Here is an 18,801-nt window from a genome sequence, read left to right on the forward strand (position 1 = left end):
CCACTGACCTTGGCCCCAGCAAATCAGGGGACTTGAGCAACACCACCACAAGAAATGTAGTGGAATACCTGAGCAGCAGAGGTAGGAACTTGAGGCTAACAAGTTCATGGGTATGTAATAGTGGACCACATCTAAATGTAGTTTGAACATCTTCAGGTCTACTGAAAATAACATCTCTGCTCTATGGTCCAAGCAAGTACAGTTTTAGTGGCAGGGAAAGCATCTCTGAAGTGTGCCACTTCAGTTTTCTATCCCTACCATTCAGCCTAAGAACAGTCCTTTACGACAGCAGAAAGTCTGAGTGACAATCCCTTTTACAAAACAGTGTATTAAAATGTTAAATGATTATTCTGAATATGCACTGTTATATTTTGGTGACATTTTGCAGACGTGCAGCGTTTGTTTGCAATTATTCCACAAGTGTAGGACTGAGCACACACCTACACTTCATTTAATATACTGCGAACTGCATTCCCAACTTAGAGCTGAAGTATGGAAAATATTGCGTCCCCATGTTGCTCCCGATCAGCCATTTCCTTTAATTATGGAAGGGACATAATTAGCAGAACATGCCAGTTGCCACAGCTCAGCTGACAGACAGGGTGCATATAAAGAGGTGGTGTCTGCAGCATGGAGGTGGCCGGCAGGTTGTGCCAGGTGTGTGAGAGTTTGCCGGATGAGTTTGAAGAACTCAAAAAAGAAATTAACTCCCTCTGGTCTGACTTTTCCTTTATAAACTCAGGCTTTTCTGCAAGAACTGATTCTGAAAGAGTAATACAAATCATACACAGGAAGGGAAGCACCTATAGAAGAGCAAGTGCCTGTACCAATTGTGTGCACCAATGTAAGTTAGGGTAAACTGGAAGAGTCCTACAGATCCTACTTTGAGGGTGTTGGCAAATACCATTGTAACACACTTCTTTCTGAGGTTCCTTTCATGCTCTCTCCTCATTTTTAGTCAGAAAGTGATTTCATTGTGACTTCAGTGTTCTGTTAGCACAACTCTTTCTAATAAATCTTTCATTTGGCTTATATGAAGTGCCAATATTTGAGTAATAAGAATGATCTTTTACGTACCAGATTTCCTTGTAGCTGAAGTGAAATAAGGTAAGCACATATTCTAATATTTACATGGATGAGAGAGGAGGTCACAATGTGTTTTCATCTCCTCATGCTAGTATTCTCACTGACGTCAAAAGACAGACTCACATAAGCATGACAAAGAAGTAGGATTTAGCCCTCCATCAAAAATTCTGGGAACAACAACTTGTGTGAACTAGAGAAGAAAGAAGGCTTATGAAAAAAATTACAAGAGTTTTGCTTTGAGATAACGTTGATGGCTGTATCAAGAGCCTCAGGTTGCCTTCAGGGAGCCACCTAGAACGTGGAGAAGAGACAGCTGAAATTTGCATTGCTGCCTGAGAGATTCTCTTAAGACCCTCTTCCAGGTCAGGTTTTGAGAGTGAAATACCCTGCAGCGTGCAAAAGACTTGCAAGTATTTACAGAGCTCAGCTAACGAATTACCTGCCCCACAGCCTGCTCCCTCTATTAATCACGGTAAATACCATATGCTGTTTCTGTGCAGACGTGTGTTTCCATGCTAGTGTAAGGGTCAGCCTGCAAACTATGCAGGGGACAGAGAGGGCTGAGAAAGCACTCAGGCACAAGGTGAAGAACAGCCTCTCCTAGCTGCCTAAATCTGTATTTCAGAGAAGTACAGACTTGGCAGTAAGGAGATCCTAGCCTGGGAGTGAAAGAACTGCAGCCTTCCAGTGGGAAGACAAGTAGGATCAGATGCAACACTTGAAGAAGGTTCAAGTACAAAGAGGGGGGGATATTTTAAATAACTATTTAATTGTAACAGCAGTTTCTACCTCAAATGCAACAGCCTCTATGTAATTACTTTGGGTCAGAAGCTGCAGGCAATACTTTATTGAACTTTTGCTTCTCACAGTAGAAGTGCAAGGTCTATTTATAACAGGCTACTGCCAGGATCCTGCCTTGACAGTTTTATTTAACTGAGGATTCAAAGGCTTTGTCTCTTTGATGCTGTTTTGACCCTGATTCTTCAAAGGACAGAGGACATGGAGTTCAGGGTGCCCAGGAACTCTCAGCAAATGCTTAGCAACTTAGAAGGATGGGTCTGAAGTCTCTGGACCAAAAAATATATATATTTTTTTTGTGTCAGATCTACTTTTCGGGATATTCCCCCGCCCCTAAAATTTCTAAGGTATAAATGCACTAGAAGCCTGGGTAATCATTAGAATATGTGGATTGGAATAAAATAGGATGCAAAAACAAATTCAATACTATTTTAAGACTGGCGGTGGTAACAAAATTCTCTCACTGTTTTTGGCAAAATGCCCAGTTATGCCTTAGACAACACTCGAGATTTTCAAAAGGGAATTTTCTGTGATTCTGGCATGATATGCACTCAGCTACTTTCACATCTTAGTTTGCATGCTACTTTATAAGAAAGCAGAAGGCTAGACTTATTACTTATTCAATGATAGAATTATCATCATCTTAGTTTCAATGCCACTGTTTCTTTAAAATTTACCTTCCATATGCCAGCAGATAGTCATTGTGACAGTAAGGTTTCTGCTGAAGTTTGCATACCAGAGCAACTGTTCTAAACTATCAATTGCACATACTGAAAAATAAATACCCAAACCGGCCCATCCTTCCTAAACTGATACTAACTAAATACATTTAAAAATTAACCACGTGATGTCTCACAGGCTTGTATGATTCAAAAGCAGGTAGTTGGAAATGCAGTATGATTCTGAACCAAATCTTGCCTTACTGTGTACTGCAGGATAATTGATTCATTGTTTTAAATCAGAAACTGAGTACAGTGAGAACAGAAAAAAACACTGACCTTTCTTTGCTAGATTACTGTTGGGTTCATATTTCTCAATCAGTTGTTGAACTTGTTCTTGTTTTAACGGTGGATAAAGGATTTCATTTAATCGTGGATCACGTTGCTTAAGATTTATAAATTCCATCATTTGATCAACAGTAAGGTATGGTTTGCTCTTGGCACCACTAGGGAAAAATTAAAGCAAAAGCAAAGCAATTAAAATATGTTTCCTTGAAATCATGTTCAATGTTCTGTAATTTCCCAGGGAAACTGAAAGAAAACTCAAATTATCATACAAAAAAAAAAACACAACAAAAAACACAATAAAACAATGTCCCATTGAGTCTCCAAACTAATTTATTTTGCCAGCATGTAATGGCAAACATTTTTCATCAAACATCTAGGATTAAGATTTTTAGAAGCATTCAGCATTATTAACATCAATGGCAAGAGTTAGAGCAATGTTAAAATCTTTTCATTCCTCTTGAATTCCTGGAACAAAGCAATTTAAGAAAATAAAAGAGAATACGATCTGGAATTCAATCTTGCTGCAAATAAAGCTTGCTGCAAACACTCCACTGGCAGTCCTAGCCTAACTATTTGGTTTTAATGCTGGATAACAGCAGCCCGGACTTCATTATTCCAGTATTTGCTTGTTTTATAAACCTACAAAAAATGCTAAGCACTCTGCAAAGTAAATGAAAGTTGCCTATTTGGAGTTTGTAAAAAGAGTAGAAATTGGGTACAGTTTGTACCCAGATGGAGATCCATGAAGGCTCCTAGCCAGGTGACATGCTTAGGATTTTCTACAGCGCTCAGGACTGGCCTAGTTCTACTCTGCAGGAAAGCAATAGGAAGTCGACCCCTAGGTTCAATGGGAGCAAACTAGGTCATGGCTGAGTTTTCTCTGAAACCTGAGAGGAAATAAGCACAAAGAAGACTAAGTGAGCACGCTCATGTTGCAAAGATACAGTCACTAATTGCTTTGGTGATAACGGGATGTATTTTAGAAATTACTTTGCTTTCATATTGCTTCATGTTCTGACTCCATTGATTAGGCTCTGCTGAAACAGGGAAGTACAGTGACTTGCTGTAAGGGCCAGAAGCACTGTGGAATGGCATGAGCTTTATAGCTTGTAACTGAATGTATGAACTCAGTTCTAGCTCGTTGCTAATTTAATTTCATGGTGGCAATTCCTGAAGCACAAATCCTAAAAGTTACTACATTTTTTGCAACCCTTAATCAAGCTTTTGGGGGCAATTATACATGTCTTCATGCCTATTGCATGCTTTTATTGTTTATTACTCTTCTTCCTTTACTTTCATGGAAGCCTAAACTATCCTCATTTATACTGCAAAATGAGAGCTGACAGTTGTGCTTGTCTAGGACCAGAGGAATCAACTCTGGCCATCAGAAATGGAAGCAAGAGCTTGGGACAAGAGGTAACCTTGATCCTTGGTTAAACAACAGTCCTGCTTGACATTGAAAACTGTTCTTGGCAGTTGCTGCATGGTGCTGTAGTCTAAATAACCTACTTTGCCATCCCTAGCCCAGAAAATCAGTGGAGAAAAAAAAACAAACAGTGTCTTTTCTTACAACTCAGAAAAGATGTGGTCGATTTCAGGCCGAGGGCAGAGGTTGTTTAAGAACACTCTGTACACGTCGGGCGTGAAGTCGTCTTGAGGGATTGAATCATTCTGTGAAATGAAAAAAAATAGTGAAAGAACCAAATGGCACTTTTACACGCTTTTTGTAAACAGATCACTCGCTACTGCCCTTCTTTTGATATACTTCCTGCAACTTAGAGGAGCCCAGGCTTTGCAGAATAATACATTCCCCTGAATAACAGAGCAGCTTAAAGAGCACATCTTCAAAAACAAACAAAAAAGCATTCCCCATCTTCATTCCATAAGACAAAGTTCTCTCTTTCTTGGAGCACCTATGAAGAAGAAAGAAAGGACACCTCCCCACATAACCACATTATCTGTAGCACAAAATGAGCACAGCAGTCCTGAGGAAGCTGGTGACCTGGCCAGTGGTGCTGAGCCAGCATGCTTTGGCAAGGCAGCGCACAGTACTCATCTTTCCAAAGCTTTCACAGAACCAGAGAACAAACTGAGTCACCGAGTCATAATTAATACTCTTGTTCTCTGACAGTACCAGAAATGTTTCCTCTTCCTTCCTGAAGATACACGTTTAAGATATCACCGTGATGGGCAAGAGTCACGCACTGTAGCTTTTCCATACACCTTCCTCCAAACCACTGAGGGTAGCTGATCAGGCAATCAGATTGCTTTTACAGAAACTGATAAAAGTGCTTTTCTTTAGAAGAGATACCAGTATTTTTTCTAAAGTTTACAATAATTTACATTCATTCTTGCTTCCAGATGATACTTTCACCATCCCCATTATACCTGGTAACTTTTCTCTGAAAAAAATAGAACGACTATATTTAAAGGACGGAATTTTTCGAACGGGTAAACAGTCCTTTGCATGAAACTCAGGAGTTTTCCCACTGGCAAATGCTGTCTTAAAGCTCCACACTTTTTGCAAAAGACAGCATGGACTGCTTTGTTAGCAGGGCTGGGAAAAAACGAGTACCCCAAGGAAGGTGCAAGCTGAGCAGTTTTCTTGGTGCAGAACGGTAATGATGCACCCACTGGTTCTGCATTTGCATCAAGGCACTGAGAAAGGAGAACAGTACAGAAGCTTGTATTTTTTGCAGAGAAAACCTCATAAGGAAACAAGAAAGTGAAAACACAAAAAACGCAGAATGCACATACAGAAAATCTGATTTTGAATTTCCTCCACGCAAGCTAACTTTATCAAAAGCTATGAAATGTCGTCTCTGGAATCACAAAGGAACCATGTGAGACTCTCAATGGCTCCAAATAATGCCTGAATCTGATGAACCAGAGGAGGAAAATTGTAATTTGGACTCAAAGCTGTTTGCTTTTAAATGCTGTTGAGCCGAATTTTATCGGGAGCAAGCTGCTGATCGAGGAAATCATTGCTTTTATTTATTCTGTCTGTTTAATGCAGTTGCCAAGGGAACCGGAAGTGTCAGTTCAAGCCTTTGGTAAAAGGAAGGGAATTTTGCAATATTTTTCCTGCTTTAAGTTAAAATAAATAAGTAAATAAACACTATGGTTGTCACTTTACCTCTCCTCTCATCAGTGAAATCCACAGAGGCCCAAGTGGGTTCTGTACCATGACCATCATTCAGCGTTTGTGTCTATAAATGCAGACTGAGCTGGGCAGCTCCCAGCTCTGTCTCACCCTCCATTCCCCTCAGACCATTACTCCTTCCTTATTTTGGCAGACTACATGAGTGGCTGCTATATCTGCTTAACCTAGCAAATCCTACCTGTAGCATCTTCTTCCCTGACTCAGAAGAGCTCAGAGCAATCACCTGCCCAGCTGCTGCCCAGGAGCTCAGAGTAATGCACGTGCCGTCACAGCCAGCATGAGGATGGGCAGCACCAAGAACCCCTGCTCAAGCCCATTTCTGGGACTTGTTCCAAAAAAACCCATGCTGCAACCTATTCTTCCTCCAAACAATCTTCCTGGGGTCAGCTGCAGTGCTTGCTCAGAGGATGCAAAACCCTGACTGGCTTTCTGTGCTGCTAAGAGTTTCATCTGGTGTCAACTTGGAATTTGCCTGCACACCTGCAACACTGATTTGTCTGCGTGGGCACAACCTCTATGCGGAGGTTCCACCAGCACAGGATTCTGACCAAGGAGCAGGGACAACAGGCGCTAGCAACAATGTCCTCAGCACCTAGACAGCATGTGCCATGTTCAGCTTTTGGTGTTTCTCCAAACACTTCTTCACAAAAGGGAAAACCACCCAGTGATTCCCAGGTTACACTGCAACACCAAAGATCTTTCCCTGTATCATGTCATGAGAAATGGGGTTTTCTCAGTTGGTAACTTTTTAGCTGTTAGAAGCAATCATTCAGGATCAGTGAAAACCCTTGTTTCCTTTCATGCTGTAGTCAAAAGGTACCGATGCACATTCACCTGGGACAGCTCAGGCAACTTCTTGTTCCACTCACCTCACACATCCCTTGCTCAGGGCCCTACCTACTACTGTGTGGTGTCTTCAAATCTTACTCAGCCAAAACAACCCTGTATGCTTTGCTACAGGATCAGCGTGTTGAGTCAGGTAGGTCACCAATGGCACAAATACTAAATCCCCTGCAAGGCTGGATGAAGAAGTTTACAGACTGAAGCTGGAGGATGGCAATAGCTCCTTTCAGGGAGAGCTGCGGGTGGCACAGAACTGCCTGTGAAACTGCACCTGCTGCGCTTTGACCAGTTTGAGCTGTGGTGCTGAGTAGGACCACTGAGACTTGCGTATTGCTAAAGGATGGGTTTTGTAAAGCTTGGGCATTTCTTATTAAAGGTGGCACCTCAATACTCAGTGCACCTATAATCACTGTTCAGCAGGCTACTGCTCCTCAGCCAGTGCTTCTCCTAAGGGCATTTTTGTCGTTGATTCTGTAATTACCACAGAATTACAGTCTCCCACTGACCTAGTATATTTTTTTCCTTTTCAGGGGATTTGAAGGTACTCAACAATGTAAAATATGTCTTTTCTGATAACCTGAGATCCAGGCTTTTATTTGTCAGTTCGATCCAATTAAGAAAAACATACCTCAGTTTCCAAACAGATACCTACAAATACGTGTCTACAAAGAGGATAGCCAATACAAGTCCTCAGGCATAAATACAGACTATGTTAACGATTTATTATTTCCTACCAGTAACATAACTAGTGGGCTACAAGACACAGAGATACAGAGGGGTGAGGAAAGCCTTGCTGTAAGCATTCGTCACCCCAGGCACAACTTCAGACAACTATATTTGGGTTCCAAAATCCTGCCTGCCAGAAAGGATTAAAATACGCTGCCCCTTTCGTCATCCTGGTCTGAGCCATCCACGTCTCACTGGAACCACCCACACACCTTATGCGCTAATCTCTTTTTTGAGACCAGTGAACGAATCACAAACTTTCTGTGACACATTAGAGCCTCTCTCATCTCTGGCTTTGCAGAATATTGGTATTCAATTTTATTTTGTGATTAAGACTCTCTACTAATTTCAAGCACTGTTGATTTATGATTTGTCTAGTTACCCGCTTGCTTTTATAACACCTGTATCCATTCTATTTTATATTCGGAAGCACAACAACTAATTCAGATTATTTGCACAGATAGGACTCAACAGATGGTTGTTTTATTTTGTGTAAACAGTCAAGCTCACTGGTGCTTTATCATGAACCTCTACATTAACTGGAGTGCAGAAACCCATCTTCAGAACCAGAGGTGACTAAAATAAAGTTCTTCAAATGCTATTTAACTAAAATGAAAACAAGCAAACCAACAACAACCAAAAAAAGCCCACAACCAGCCCACCACACCCAAAAGGAAAAACAAAACAAAACAAAACCTTCCCAAGGTTTAAAAAACTGTGGATGCCAATCTACGAATCAGATGCCAAACTCAAAAACTTCATTGGCATTTTTTAAAATATCATTTTCCTATATATTTAAACATTCTTCTGCTTTCAGATCTGCTAGACAACAAATGCTTCAGGAAATCTGATCATACAAGGCTTAGTCCTGCAACACTCTACACATGCCAAGCCCAATCCATAAATAAATAAACCCAAGCTTTGCAAATGTGCTTGACTTGAAGTCCATAAATCATCCCATTGCATCATGCCCAACTGCTTGCTGAATCAGAGACAGAGTGCTCAGCACTGCAGAGAATCAACCCCTTGTTAAGGTTTCTAAATCTGAAATAAAGAGTTAATTTTAGGCCCTCTGGGAGGCCTGTCTATTCTTCTACAGCAGAACAAAGGCAGTCTTCCAAGCAATGAGAATTCTTCCTCCTCTTCCACTAAATGCAGTGCCTACATGTTGTCCCACAAGGACTCCTGGCAAGCATACACATGGAGTTTGCTCAAGAGAGGGGCTAGCAGATGCTGAAGTTTGTACTGTCACAGACAAGTCCATGCCATGACACTATGCACCAGAAGCAGTCAGGCTGCCCTATGCTCTGGTCATCACATAAGGTACATGAGGGACTGTCCCAGCCCTGAAGCTATGAACCAGGAAGATGTGAGACTACCAAGTGATGACTTGGCATCCTCCTAGACATGACTGTGAATTTAATTCTGTGTTTTAGGGTCATCCATAGGTTCTGAGAGGTGCAGTAAAACATCATGTGAAACTCCTGCCCAACAACACCCCCATCTTTCTAAGGAATGAGAAGTATGCTTTTTTTTATAGCAAATGTGGAGAGAAAATCTTTAGAGTGATTTTCATGAGGTATGAATCCAAAAATATAGAAAAGTCCAAGCCGTTAATGTTCTTGAGAGAGTTTCATGAATACTCTGCAATATTCATTATGATTTTACTGCGGAAGATTCCCTTATATTCACATCTTGCATGCTGCTGGAGTCCTGTGCTCTTCAGGGTTTTACAGGAATGACAGTTGTCCCATAGTATAATGGGGTAGAAAAGCAAGAAAATGAAGCTAAGAATTTTATTTGTTCAAATAAACAGGAACACAAAAGAAAAGAACTGAAGCTGAAGTACTGGTTTTCTTCTAATCCATTACCTTTAGGAGATTCATTCTTTTCAAGCACTAAGCTCCTAAAATATTTTTTCCAAGATGATCAATACAGTTTTCTTTGTTGCATGAAGCTTGTTTCTCTTTTGTCCCAAGCAAAGAAAGGATCTACTTTATACTATGAATAAATTTTCACAATGGTATCCCAGCAACAAATATCCAGCAATGTCTATGTTAAACTGACTCTATTAAAATAAACAGCAGAAAAAGGTTGCAGGTTTTTTTGAGGATTCCAGTGATGTTTGGATTTTTTTTTTGCATTGGGAAATAAGACATTGTTTTTTATCTTTATCAACATCAAGAGAAATAATAAATCAACTGATTTAAAAAGCAATGCTTCACTGTTGGTTTTTTTAGCATATCTTATTAAAAATTGTTTGCTACCAATTAAATGAAAACCCATCTTTAAAATAAATCTTTTCATGTTTCTAACCTCACAACATTTTTAACTAGTCAAACACCTATTTTACGTGCTAATACTTAAAGAACCTTCCTTCAGCTAAGATTGTTATAATCGTTTATATTACATGGCATAAAGCTCCAAAACCTGTGAAGGAAGGTCTTAGCGGAAAGTCGTATCAGAGGTTTGGCTTGTGAAGATTTTGCACCACAGCTCTTCTGGAGCAGTAGGAATTGGCTTTATTAAGAAGTGTTTGGGGACACAAAGGTTGAATGAACATCGCAGCACAGAGCTTTCTACAACAGTGAGGGATTAGGTGATGCAGGCTCTCCTCTGCTCCAGACTGGTTCTGCTCCATCTCTTGGACCTCGTAAATAGGAATTATTCTGCAAGAAGCTTCTTTGGAGGAGAATCTCCACCTAAAAGGAATTGTCTTCACTACAGTGTTTACTAAAATCACCCACTTGATTTCACTCAGCTTGAAAGGGCTTTCTTGAGGCTGAACTACCAACCTGCAAATGCTTCTGGTTGAGGAGGGCCCCTGGATGAGCAGCATACAATGGCCTCATCCCCACAGCATTAACAGCTTTGACACACTACTAGTTCAACATTTTTTTCATGCACCTTTTAGACAGGCTACAATGAGTTTAAATGGTCTCTTTTGTGAGAAGGAAACAGATTACAGCATTAGCTTCATGTCAAACCAATACTGCTCTAAAACTGCGCCTGGAAAACTGTGTACTAGTTACGGACTCTGAAAATATTCTCATAGGATTTCTCCAGGGCAGATCACATGACTCCCTGCCCTTTCCTTTAATCTATTTGCACTTCTTCAAGGCACTCCTGCTCCCTGTACAATTTCAAATCAAACAAACTCCAATTTGCAGTAACCTCTATGTGGGAAAGATAGACCTGCTGCTGAGGACCCATCTAGGAGCAAATCCAACACAGCATGATCAGCCTTGGACAAATCATACTCAACTCAACAGAGAGTAAATACCAGTGAATACAAGCAACACTTCGTCAGGGCAGGAATAAATTCAGATGCTTACCCTGGAAGATGGAAGATTACAAGCTTCTAACGCAGTCTCTACCCGTTTTCTGTCAGCAGAAAACAAGCGGTATATACTGCAAAATGAAAACAAACCAGAGTGAATTGGCTTAAAGACATGCCTTGTTGGCCCATGTGGCTTAAAGACTGGATATTGCTTCCCAGTTTCTCGTATCTTTAGCTATTTATTTCCATTTGCTGGATGCTACATAACACAAGTGAGATTAATGATGTCCACGATGAGTTTAATTCTACATCACACAAGGCCCTGTTACAGCAAACAGTTATTTGAGAAAGTCACCACTGCTCTCTTCACCACATTACCTCAGTGATACACAATTTGAGTATATTTATCCTCACAATATATTTCAGAGCTAAAAAACCCAACATTTGTAATGGTGGTGGTGTTTTTGTTTGTTTGTTTTTTAAATTATACGCAAGTGGAACAAGAGCAGAGAGGCTCAAGGTAACAAGGGTAATCTAAGGCCAAAGGCTATTTAAACAGAGACATCCTGAGAATCATTGGGTACTCTTTCCTTGGGGTATACCACAAATCACAAAATGATTATTCTAGACACAGGGATCACATGTTCATCCCAAATGATTATTCATACTCAAAGGTCAAAAGAGACTACATGGTAAGAAAGTGGAACACTTACTTCTTCAGAGGAATGCGCCCTTCTGGTGTCACCTGCAGCTTAAGTTTTGTGTAACTGTGGAGAGAAAAGCATCTTATTTTATTTTTAGCATCTTCAAGTGTCTCTTCACCAACTTTATAGCCCAACACTATTGCTTTTATCATGTGATAAGTTCCACCCAAGTTTTTTGCCCAAAAAGAAAATCCATTGGGATACTATTAATAAGTACCTTTTCCATCAACAGTAATGCACCTGCACTGTCAAATAATGTCTGCCTTGAAACAGGACATTGCAAACACCATTAACACACAATTTTACCATCCTTCCAAACTCCCCGCTCAAGCTGCCAGCCACTCTATCCTTTTGCTGAAGGAGTCTTCTTCCTTTCAGCTAGGTCCAGTGCAAGCATAAACAAGATTTCAACTTTACCACCTTCAAATCCACACGCTGTTAGGAAATCCTCACTGGGATGAATGGCAGTTTCGCTTTTGTGTTTTATCTTGCTATTATTCCCAGCTATTTTTCTGCCTTTCAGTAGCATCAGCAAAAGCATGTTCTTTGCTGGTAGCTGAATATAGGCATGTGGGTGAACCATATAAGCAAGATACTCAGGTTGAAGTTATGGATAAGCATGTGTAGAAGACACACTGTCTCCCTCTAGCTTGCTAATATCTATTTACCTGTTTGCCTATCCCCACTATCCTTTCAGTGAGGCACACAGGCTATACAACTTGACTGGAAAGGTGGCAGTACTTCTCTTCTAGAGGCTGAAATTGTGCCTGGATGTTGCACACAAATATCCCTGCCTCTCTAAGACATCCCCACTACACAGCTGTTAGGGTTCCTCTGTTTGACCCTAAATGCTGACACTCCTCAGCTGAAAGGAAGTCAAATTGCTGGCAACTGAAATGTCTCTGCACCAGCAAGAGTATATTTAGCAGCCCTGGGCAAGCCCATGACATTTCTAATCTGAAACAATATAAAAATTACATGCTGAAACCATCTACAGGCAGGCAATTACACAGCTTTTGAACTGAGTATTTAAAGCATCTCAGTATCTCAGGACCTGTGACTTCTCTCACATGCTCATTAAGGCAGCAGGATGAGCATATATCTTTCTTTGTTCAAATCTTTCCACTAGCTGATACAACTCCTATTGAAAGAGGAGTCATGCAGTAGCTATGAGCAGCTAATGGGAAGCAGTTGGGCCTACAGTGATCATCTGATGCTTCTCCTGGTATGTGAGGACTACTGGTAACCAGCACAATGCTCACCAGCAGCAGCCAGCTGTAGTTTTGGTACAGACAAAGTTTTGGTAACAGGGGTCTTTTGGTAAGGCTGGCTTCTATGAGAAGAATCCAGAAGCTGCCCCATGTTAGATAAGGGGCCTGCCGCTGGCCTGAGCCAAGCCTATAAGCGATGTTGTAAGACACCAGGACCAGTGAAGAAGGAGGGCAGGAGGTGCTCCAGGCACTGGAGCAGAAGTCCCCTGTGGCCTGTGGAGAGGCCCCTGGTGGAGCAGGCTGTCCCCCTGCAGCCCATGGGTCCCACACGGAGCAGATCTCCACGCTGCAGCCCGTGGAGGAGCCCCCGGTGGAGCAGGTGGATGTGGCCTGGAGGAGGCTGCGGCCCATGGAGAGCCCCCGCAGGAGCAGGCCCCGGGCCGGAGCTGCAGCCCGTGGAGAGGAGCCCTCGCAGGAGCAGGGGGTCTGGGGGGAGCTGCCGCCCGTGGGGGACCCGTGCTGGAGCAGTTTGCTCCTGAGGGATGGACCCCGTGGTATGGAGTCGTGTGGGAGCAGTTCTTGAAGAGCTGCTGCCTCTGGAAAGCCCACGCAGGATCAGTTCAAGAAGGATGGCATCCCATCACGATAGCTGTTGAGAAATCACCCTGTCCTTATCTCAACCCTTGAGCCCTTTGCATTGTATTTTCTCCCCCTTTAACTTTGAGGAGGGGGAGTGAGAGAGCATTTGTGGTAGAGCTCAGCTGCCCAGCTTGGTAAAACCACCACACCAGCAAAGCACACATTTTGAGTGCTTTGTCCCTTCTACTAGAATATAATTAAAACTATAAATGAGTTTTGCAGTAACACAATCTGGAGGAAAATGTAGCTACACTGAAGTACTTCAGAGCATTTATTTATTTATTTTTCCACTTTACCCACTGGCCTACCAAACGAAAAAGAAACAGCATGGTTCTAATAAACTTTCCTTTTCTTCCCAACTGAAAATTCCACTAGCAACCACTTCAAAAACAAAATGCATATTAACATCCTTAACAAGTGTAGGAACATTTCCACAAATCCTTGTGTCCTCATACACATCTTCTGGAAACTGAAATATTCTGTGCCACTGTATCACCAAACAAAAATACTACCCACACCAGTCTCCCAGCAATGAGCTAGATTTAAAAATAAATAAATAAATAAAAAAGTCACAATGATTAGTTAAAAGAGTTTCTTTCTTCTGCTTTTGAAACTTTTGAGCACATTCTGGTCAAACTTAATGTTTTCCTCTGTAATCAAGAAAGCTAGAAGTAAAATAAAATGAAGAAATAAGAGTTTGCTTTAACTGAAGTTTAGAATCCTAAAGACGTGTCAGAAGAACAGTCAAACCCCACCACTACTAGCCACCTTCTTCCCCCCAAATTCTTTGGCATACATGCAACACTATTTCTTTCCCTGCAGCTATAATCCATCGGTTTGGGAAAATTGAATGTTATTCCTGTTAGGAGGCCTGCTAAGAGATACTCCCATTGGTAGCAGCTAAACAGACTCATTTCAGTAGCGCACTGCTGACTCCAGTGGTGACAAACTTTGGATGCAATACTGGACCAAAGTTTCCACAACAAAGCCATCCTGTACTTCCTATTGCACTGCTCAGTACTTCAGTACTAATGTACTGAAAGAAGTTTAGTTGTAACCTAACACAAAATTATACTGCAGGATTACAACAGAGGAATGTGCACTTTACGACCAAAATGGTGTTTTTTATTAACCACATCCTTCCAAATTAACCTGTTTTTCTCATATGACTAAAGCACAGGGAAGCTGCTCAATCTGTTTATTATTGCACTTCCAACACTGCAAGGGAGTGAATGCCACAAAGAAAAATGCCTAATTCTGCTCTAATGCAGTTTGTTTTTCTGTTTCAACAAAAGGGTACTGATAGGATTGCAACCAATCCTTTGCTCAGTACAGTAATTATAACAGGGAAATAGTTTTAATCTTCAAAGTGAAATATTTCTTAAGTGACTCTGATTTGGCATATGTGCTAAGGACCCTGGAAAACCAACAGTTCCCAAGTGATTTATTAATTAGTGGAAAAAAAGACACGAGAATAACATGCTTGCCTGCTACTGAATTGACGCAAGTGTCCGGTGACTTAATTTAATTAATATTGCTTGAATAATTGTAGAAAAATGTCTCCAAATAAGACTGGCTCGACTACATTGTGTGACAACACACTCCTCCTTTGAATGTCACAGGAAAGCACACATTAGGCACAGCCTCAAATGTCCCTGTTACACACCTGTCAAAGTCCACTGGTCACCCAGGAGTTTGAGTGGTAAGGAAATAGAATATCAGATCAGCCCTGTAACTCATGTACGGTCTGTGGAGCTGAAGGAAATAATTTCTGCTCTCTCTCACACAGAGCTGTATTGATAAAGTGAAATCTAACTTAGCCTCAGCAGCTTGGGAGCAAATTTGGGAGTCCAATGCAAGCCTTGCCTCACCAACTGTTAACGTGCACTGTCCTGATGGAGAGAGGGGAAGAGGGCATCCCAGTCATTCCAAGGTCTGTGGACACCTACAAAAACCTGAAGAATGAACCAGTTTCCCTAACTTAGTCAAATTCATTTCTCCACTGACCCATACAGGAACTTGGAAGACCTTCCAGAAGGTACCTGCAACTGCTCAGGCCAGCACAGCGTGTCAACTGTGGAACTGAAGGAAATGTTAAATGTTTCCATCCGTTTGGGATTTGGCTTGCCTAATGTGTTACTGCTGTCCCATCAGAGCATTATCAGATACAAAACTATAGTTTTTGCAATGCTAATTCTCTCCAAGAAAAAAAAGTCAAGAATTTCAGTTGACTTCATCCCATCACAGAAAGAACTATGAGAAGGAAACATACACATGCTCCTCCCAAAACAGGCACTTACAGATATGTACCCAGAATTAAAGTCAAGAACCTTCTGACTAAAATGGGTGCATCTGGTGAAAATTAGGCATGCACAATCTTAGAAAGCCCAAAATGCAGGTGGGTTAACTCGCTTCTTGGATGGAGACAACTTTTAGGAACCTCAGCGCCCACTTGGTATTTAGCTGGACTGAGCCTCTGTCTGGGAGCAGGAATTAGAGGTTGTTTGGGGGAAACAAAAAGCTGAACTTAACCAGTCAACTTGTAGGCTAGGGATGGTATGCCTTCTTTTTTAGAACCCTAAAAGTCCAGCAAATTCCCCAGTTAACTGCCATCGTTATCTGGTAGGCTTTGTCATGCTGCTTTCAACCCTATCATTTAAGCAAAGCTATCTCAGCATGTGTATTTATCATCAATATGAGACTTGCTAACCTCAGGTTTAGTTCTCTTTCATTTCTGAAGGGTGTTTTTACACCCCAGATGTGCTCATGAACAGATTCTGTGCTTTGCTGAAACCAAATCAGAAGTTGCACACCATGCAAACCAATCTAAAAGCATGCTGAAATCAGAGAGATTAGAAAGAAAAATAAACCAGAAGCAAAATAGTCTTTGATTTTAAATGGAGAGCTTCAGACCACAGCTGAAGTTACTCCTTTTGTGTACAGAGGGAAGATGGCATTGAGTACTGTGGGGTTTTTTTTGCTATGACTTAGTAGTCAGCAAGAAGAACCCTAACAAGATGTTTTTAAAATGATGTTTAGATAACAGGCTTTTTAAAGCAATGAGAAAGGACAGGCTATGTTTACAATAGTGACAACTCATCAAAGCAGAGACAATAGATGACAATGTGACTAACAAGAAAAAAGGAAAATGACGCAGATAAAAGAGCAACACCCACAGCATTAAATACTGTGGCCACTTACGCTTTTTCCAGAAACGCGTCCCTTGACATGTTCTGTGCCAACAAATTTGTTGCCAAACTGAACACTTCATCTGACCATTCCTATAGAGACAAAATTTGATTAAATGAGGCTTAATTTAGATGTTTACTTACACAATGCAAATATTTTTGAAAAAGATAGTTAGCAATAAGTGCCTAATTAGTCTGAACTTGATTTTTGCAATTATAGCATCCCTCCCTGTCTATTGGACCTGACTTTCTCATTCTGCAAAAAATGAAGACTATTACAAATATTTTTTAAAGATACTTTATTCGACTGTATTGGAATAAAAAAAAATCACATGGATAAATGCCTGACATAAAGCATATTCAAGCTTCAGGGATGTGCAACATAAACGCCACAGAAAATAACATTTTCTTGCATGTTGGACACTATTCTGGTTGACACACTGAGGATTAAAAAAAAAGAGCCTCTATGCCACCATCCCTGTAAAGCAAAGCTGTAATGAGTTTAGATCTGTGTGAAGCTAGACAAACCTGACAATGTGGGATATAGACCATACCATAATACGTCTCTCGCTGCAATGTCTCTCCTCATGAGTTTGTTATGAGAACACCTGCATCTCTCCTTCTACAGATCGTGAAACAATTCAGACAACGAATATCGCACCTTATCTTTTATAGTAGATGCTGAATTAAGAACCGTAAGTACAAACTCCATCTGAGATGTTACCAGCCAACACGAGAAACATACTTAAGAACAAACCAGGAGAAATGTATAGGAATATATTTAAGTTGTTCCCATACAGTGGGAAGAAGGTACAACTCCAGTCAGAAAAACTCCTCCTCCCCCTATAATACACACCAGTACCTCACGCTGAGATCTTATTCCTCACTAAGATATTTTCATCTCCGGCTGTAGGGAAGAACTGTCCTCACTGCTCACAGGATGCCTCCCCTCGCCTGCAAGCACTTCTCTTCCCACAGCACTCTTATTTTTCCTCTCTCTTTTCCCCCATTTTTTTCTCATTCCTAAGCACGTTCCTGAAGTCCTTCCATGAGATCCCAGACCTTTCCTGGGTTCCCAGCAAGGCTGATCCACGGCTGACCTTAAGTTCAGACTCTCTCAGCTTGTGCTGTCGCTCTCTTCCCTTGCAGGTCTCTCCTGCAGCCTTTCCTTGACAACCTCAGCGCATTTTTCCTTGCTAACTTAGTGCTTATTTATACTCTGTAATTGCAATCCCTTTTAATCACAAATGTGGTTTTGGACAGGCTTTGTTTTGCTCTTTAAAGAAAAGAAACAAAAATAAACAATGCCTTTGCAAGCAATGTAATTTTTTTACTTGAAGTTTTCTGAGTTTTCTTTGAAATTAAAATTGAGTTTCATTTCATATCAGTCCAGATCCAAAACATCCATGACCACACACCGTCATAGACGCATTTGCTCTCCTCAGCTCTTTTTTTTGAGAAAAAATATGAAAAAGGGAATTTCATTCTGACAAAAATGGACGATGATGAAAAGCATCATTAGCTTCCACTGAAACAAATATTGCTGCCTCACACTGGAGCTTACCAGCTTGTTTTACCTAAAAAGCCCCAAGTTTCTGCGTGATGAGGTGATCAATTTGAGACAGGTTAAGAAGTTAGCATTTTTTATATTTTTCTTTAGGGTGTTAAGATTTGTTCCCTGAAGTTATCAGACCTTGTGTCTGAAAGCAATCTCACACAGTCGCTCCCAGGGAGGAACAGATAAGGCTACCTATAATCCTACCTCCACACAGACCTTTGATATCCTGAAACTACAAGATTCGTAAGTCCAACACAATTTACAAACTCGCACCTACGACAACACATCTGACGGAGATTCCTGGCAGAGAAACCTGCCTCCCTCACAAGCAGATGTGTTGTTTGGGAGTTAAACAATTGCTGCTGAGATATTCTTCCCCTGCACCTCTCGTGACTGCTTCCATTTTTATTTTTACTTGCTTTTGCCTTCTCAGGCCCTTTTTTTTTTTTTTTTTTAAGAAAAAACACAACAAAACACAGGGGTGTGAGAAAGAACAAGAAATGAGACGGCTTCTTTAGCAGCATGACTGCTCTTCTGTGACTCTTGGAACAGAAAGCGTATTAAGTGCAGAATCCTTTTTTCTTCTTGGCAACTTATT

At 41.0% G+C, this 18,801-nt stretch overlaps 1 protein-coding gene across 10 annotated transcripts in view; it reads right to left on the bottom strand.

The window, feature by feature from the left end:
• Positions 1 to 18,801, bottom strand: part of PLCB1 (phospholipase C beta 1) — a 415,710-nt gene that overhangs the window by 139,065 nt on the left and 257,844 nt on the right. For all 10 annotated transcript variants that reach the window (XM_080585528.1, XM_080585529.1, XM_080585527.1 and 7 more), the window contains 5 exons: positions 16,659 to 16,738; positions 11,617 to 11,670; positions 10,959 to 11,034; positions 4,462 to 4,562; positions 2,883 to 3,049 (listed from right to left, as the gene is read on the bottom strand). In XM_080585528.1, coding sequence (XP_080441654.1) covers positions 2,883 to 3,049; positions 4,462 to 4,562; positions 10,959 to 11,034; positions 11,617 to 11,670; positions 16,659 to 16,738 — 478 coding nt within the window. The remainder of the gene's footprint in view (positions 1 to 2,882; positions 3,050 to 4,461; positions 4,563 to 10,958; positions 11,035 to 11,616; positions 11,671 to 16,658; positions 16,739 to 18,801) is intronic.

This window comes from Anser brachyrhynchus (assembly GCF_964034855.1).
Source record: "Anser brachyrhynchus genome assembly, chromosome: 3".
Classification (NCBI taxonomy): Eukaryota; Metazoa; Chordata; class Aves; order Anseriformes; family Anatidae; genus Anser; species Anser brachyrhynchus.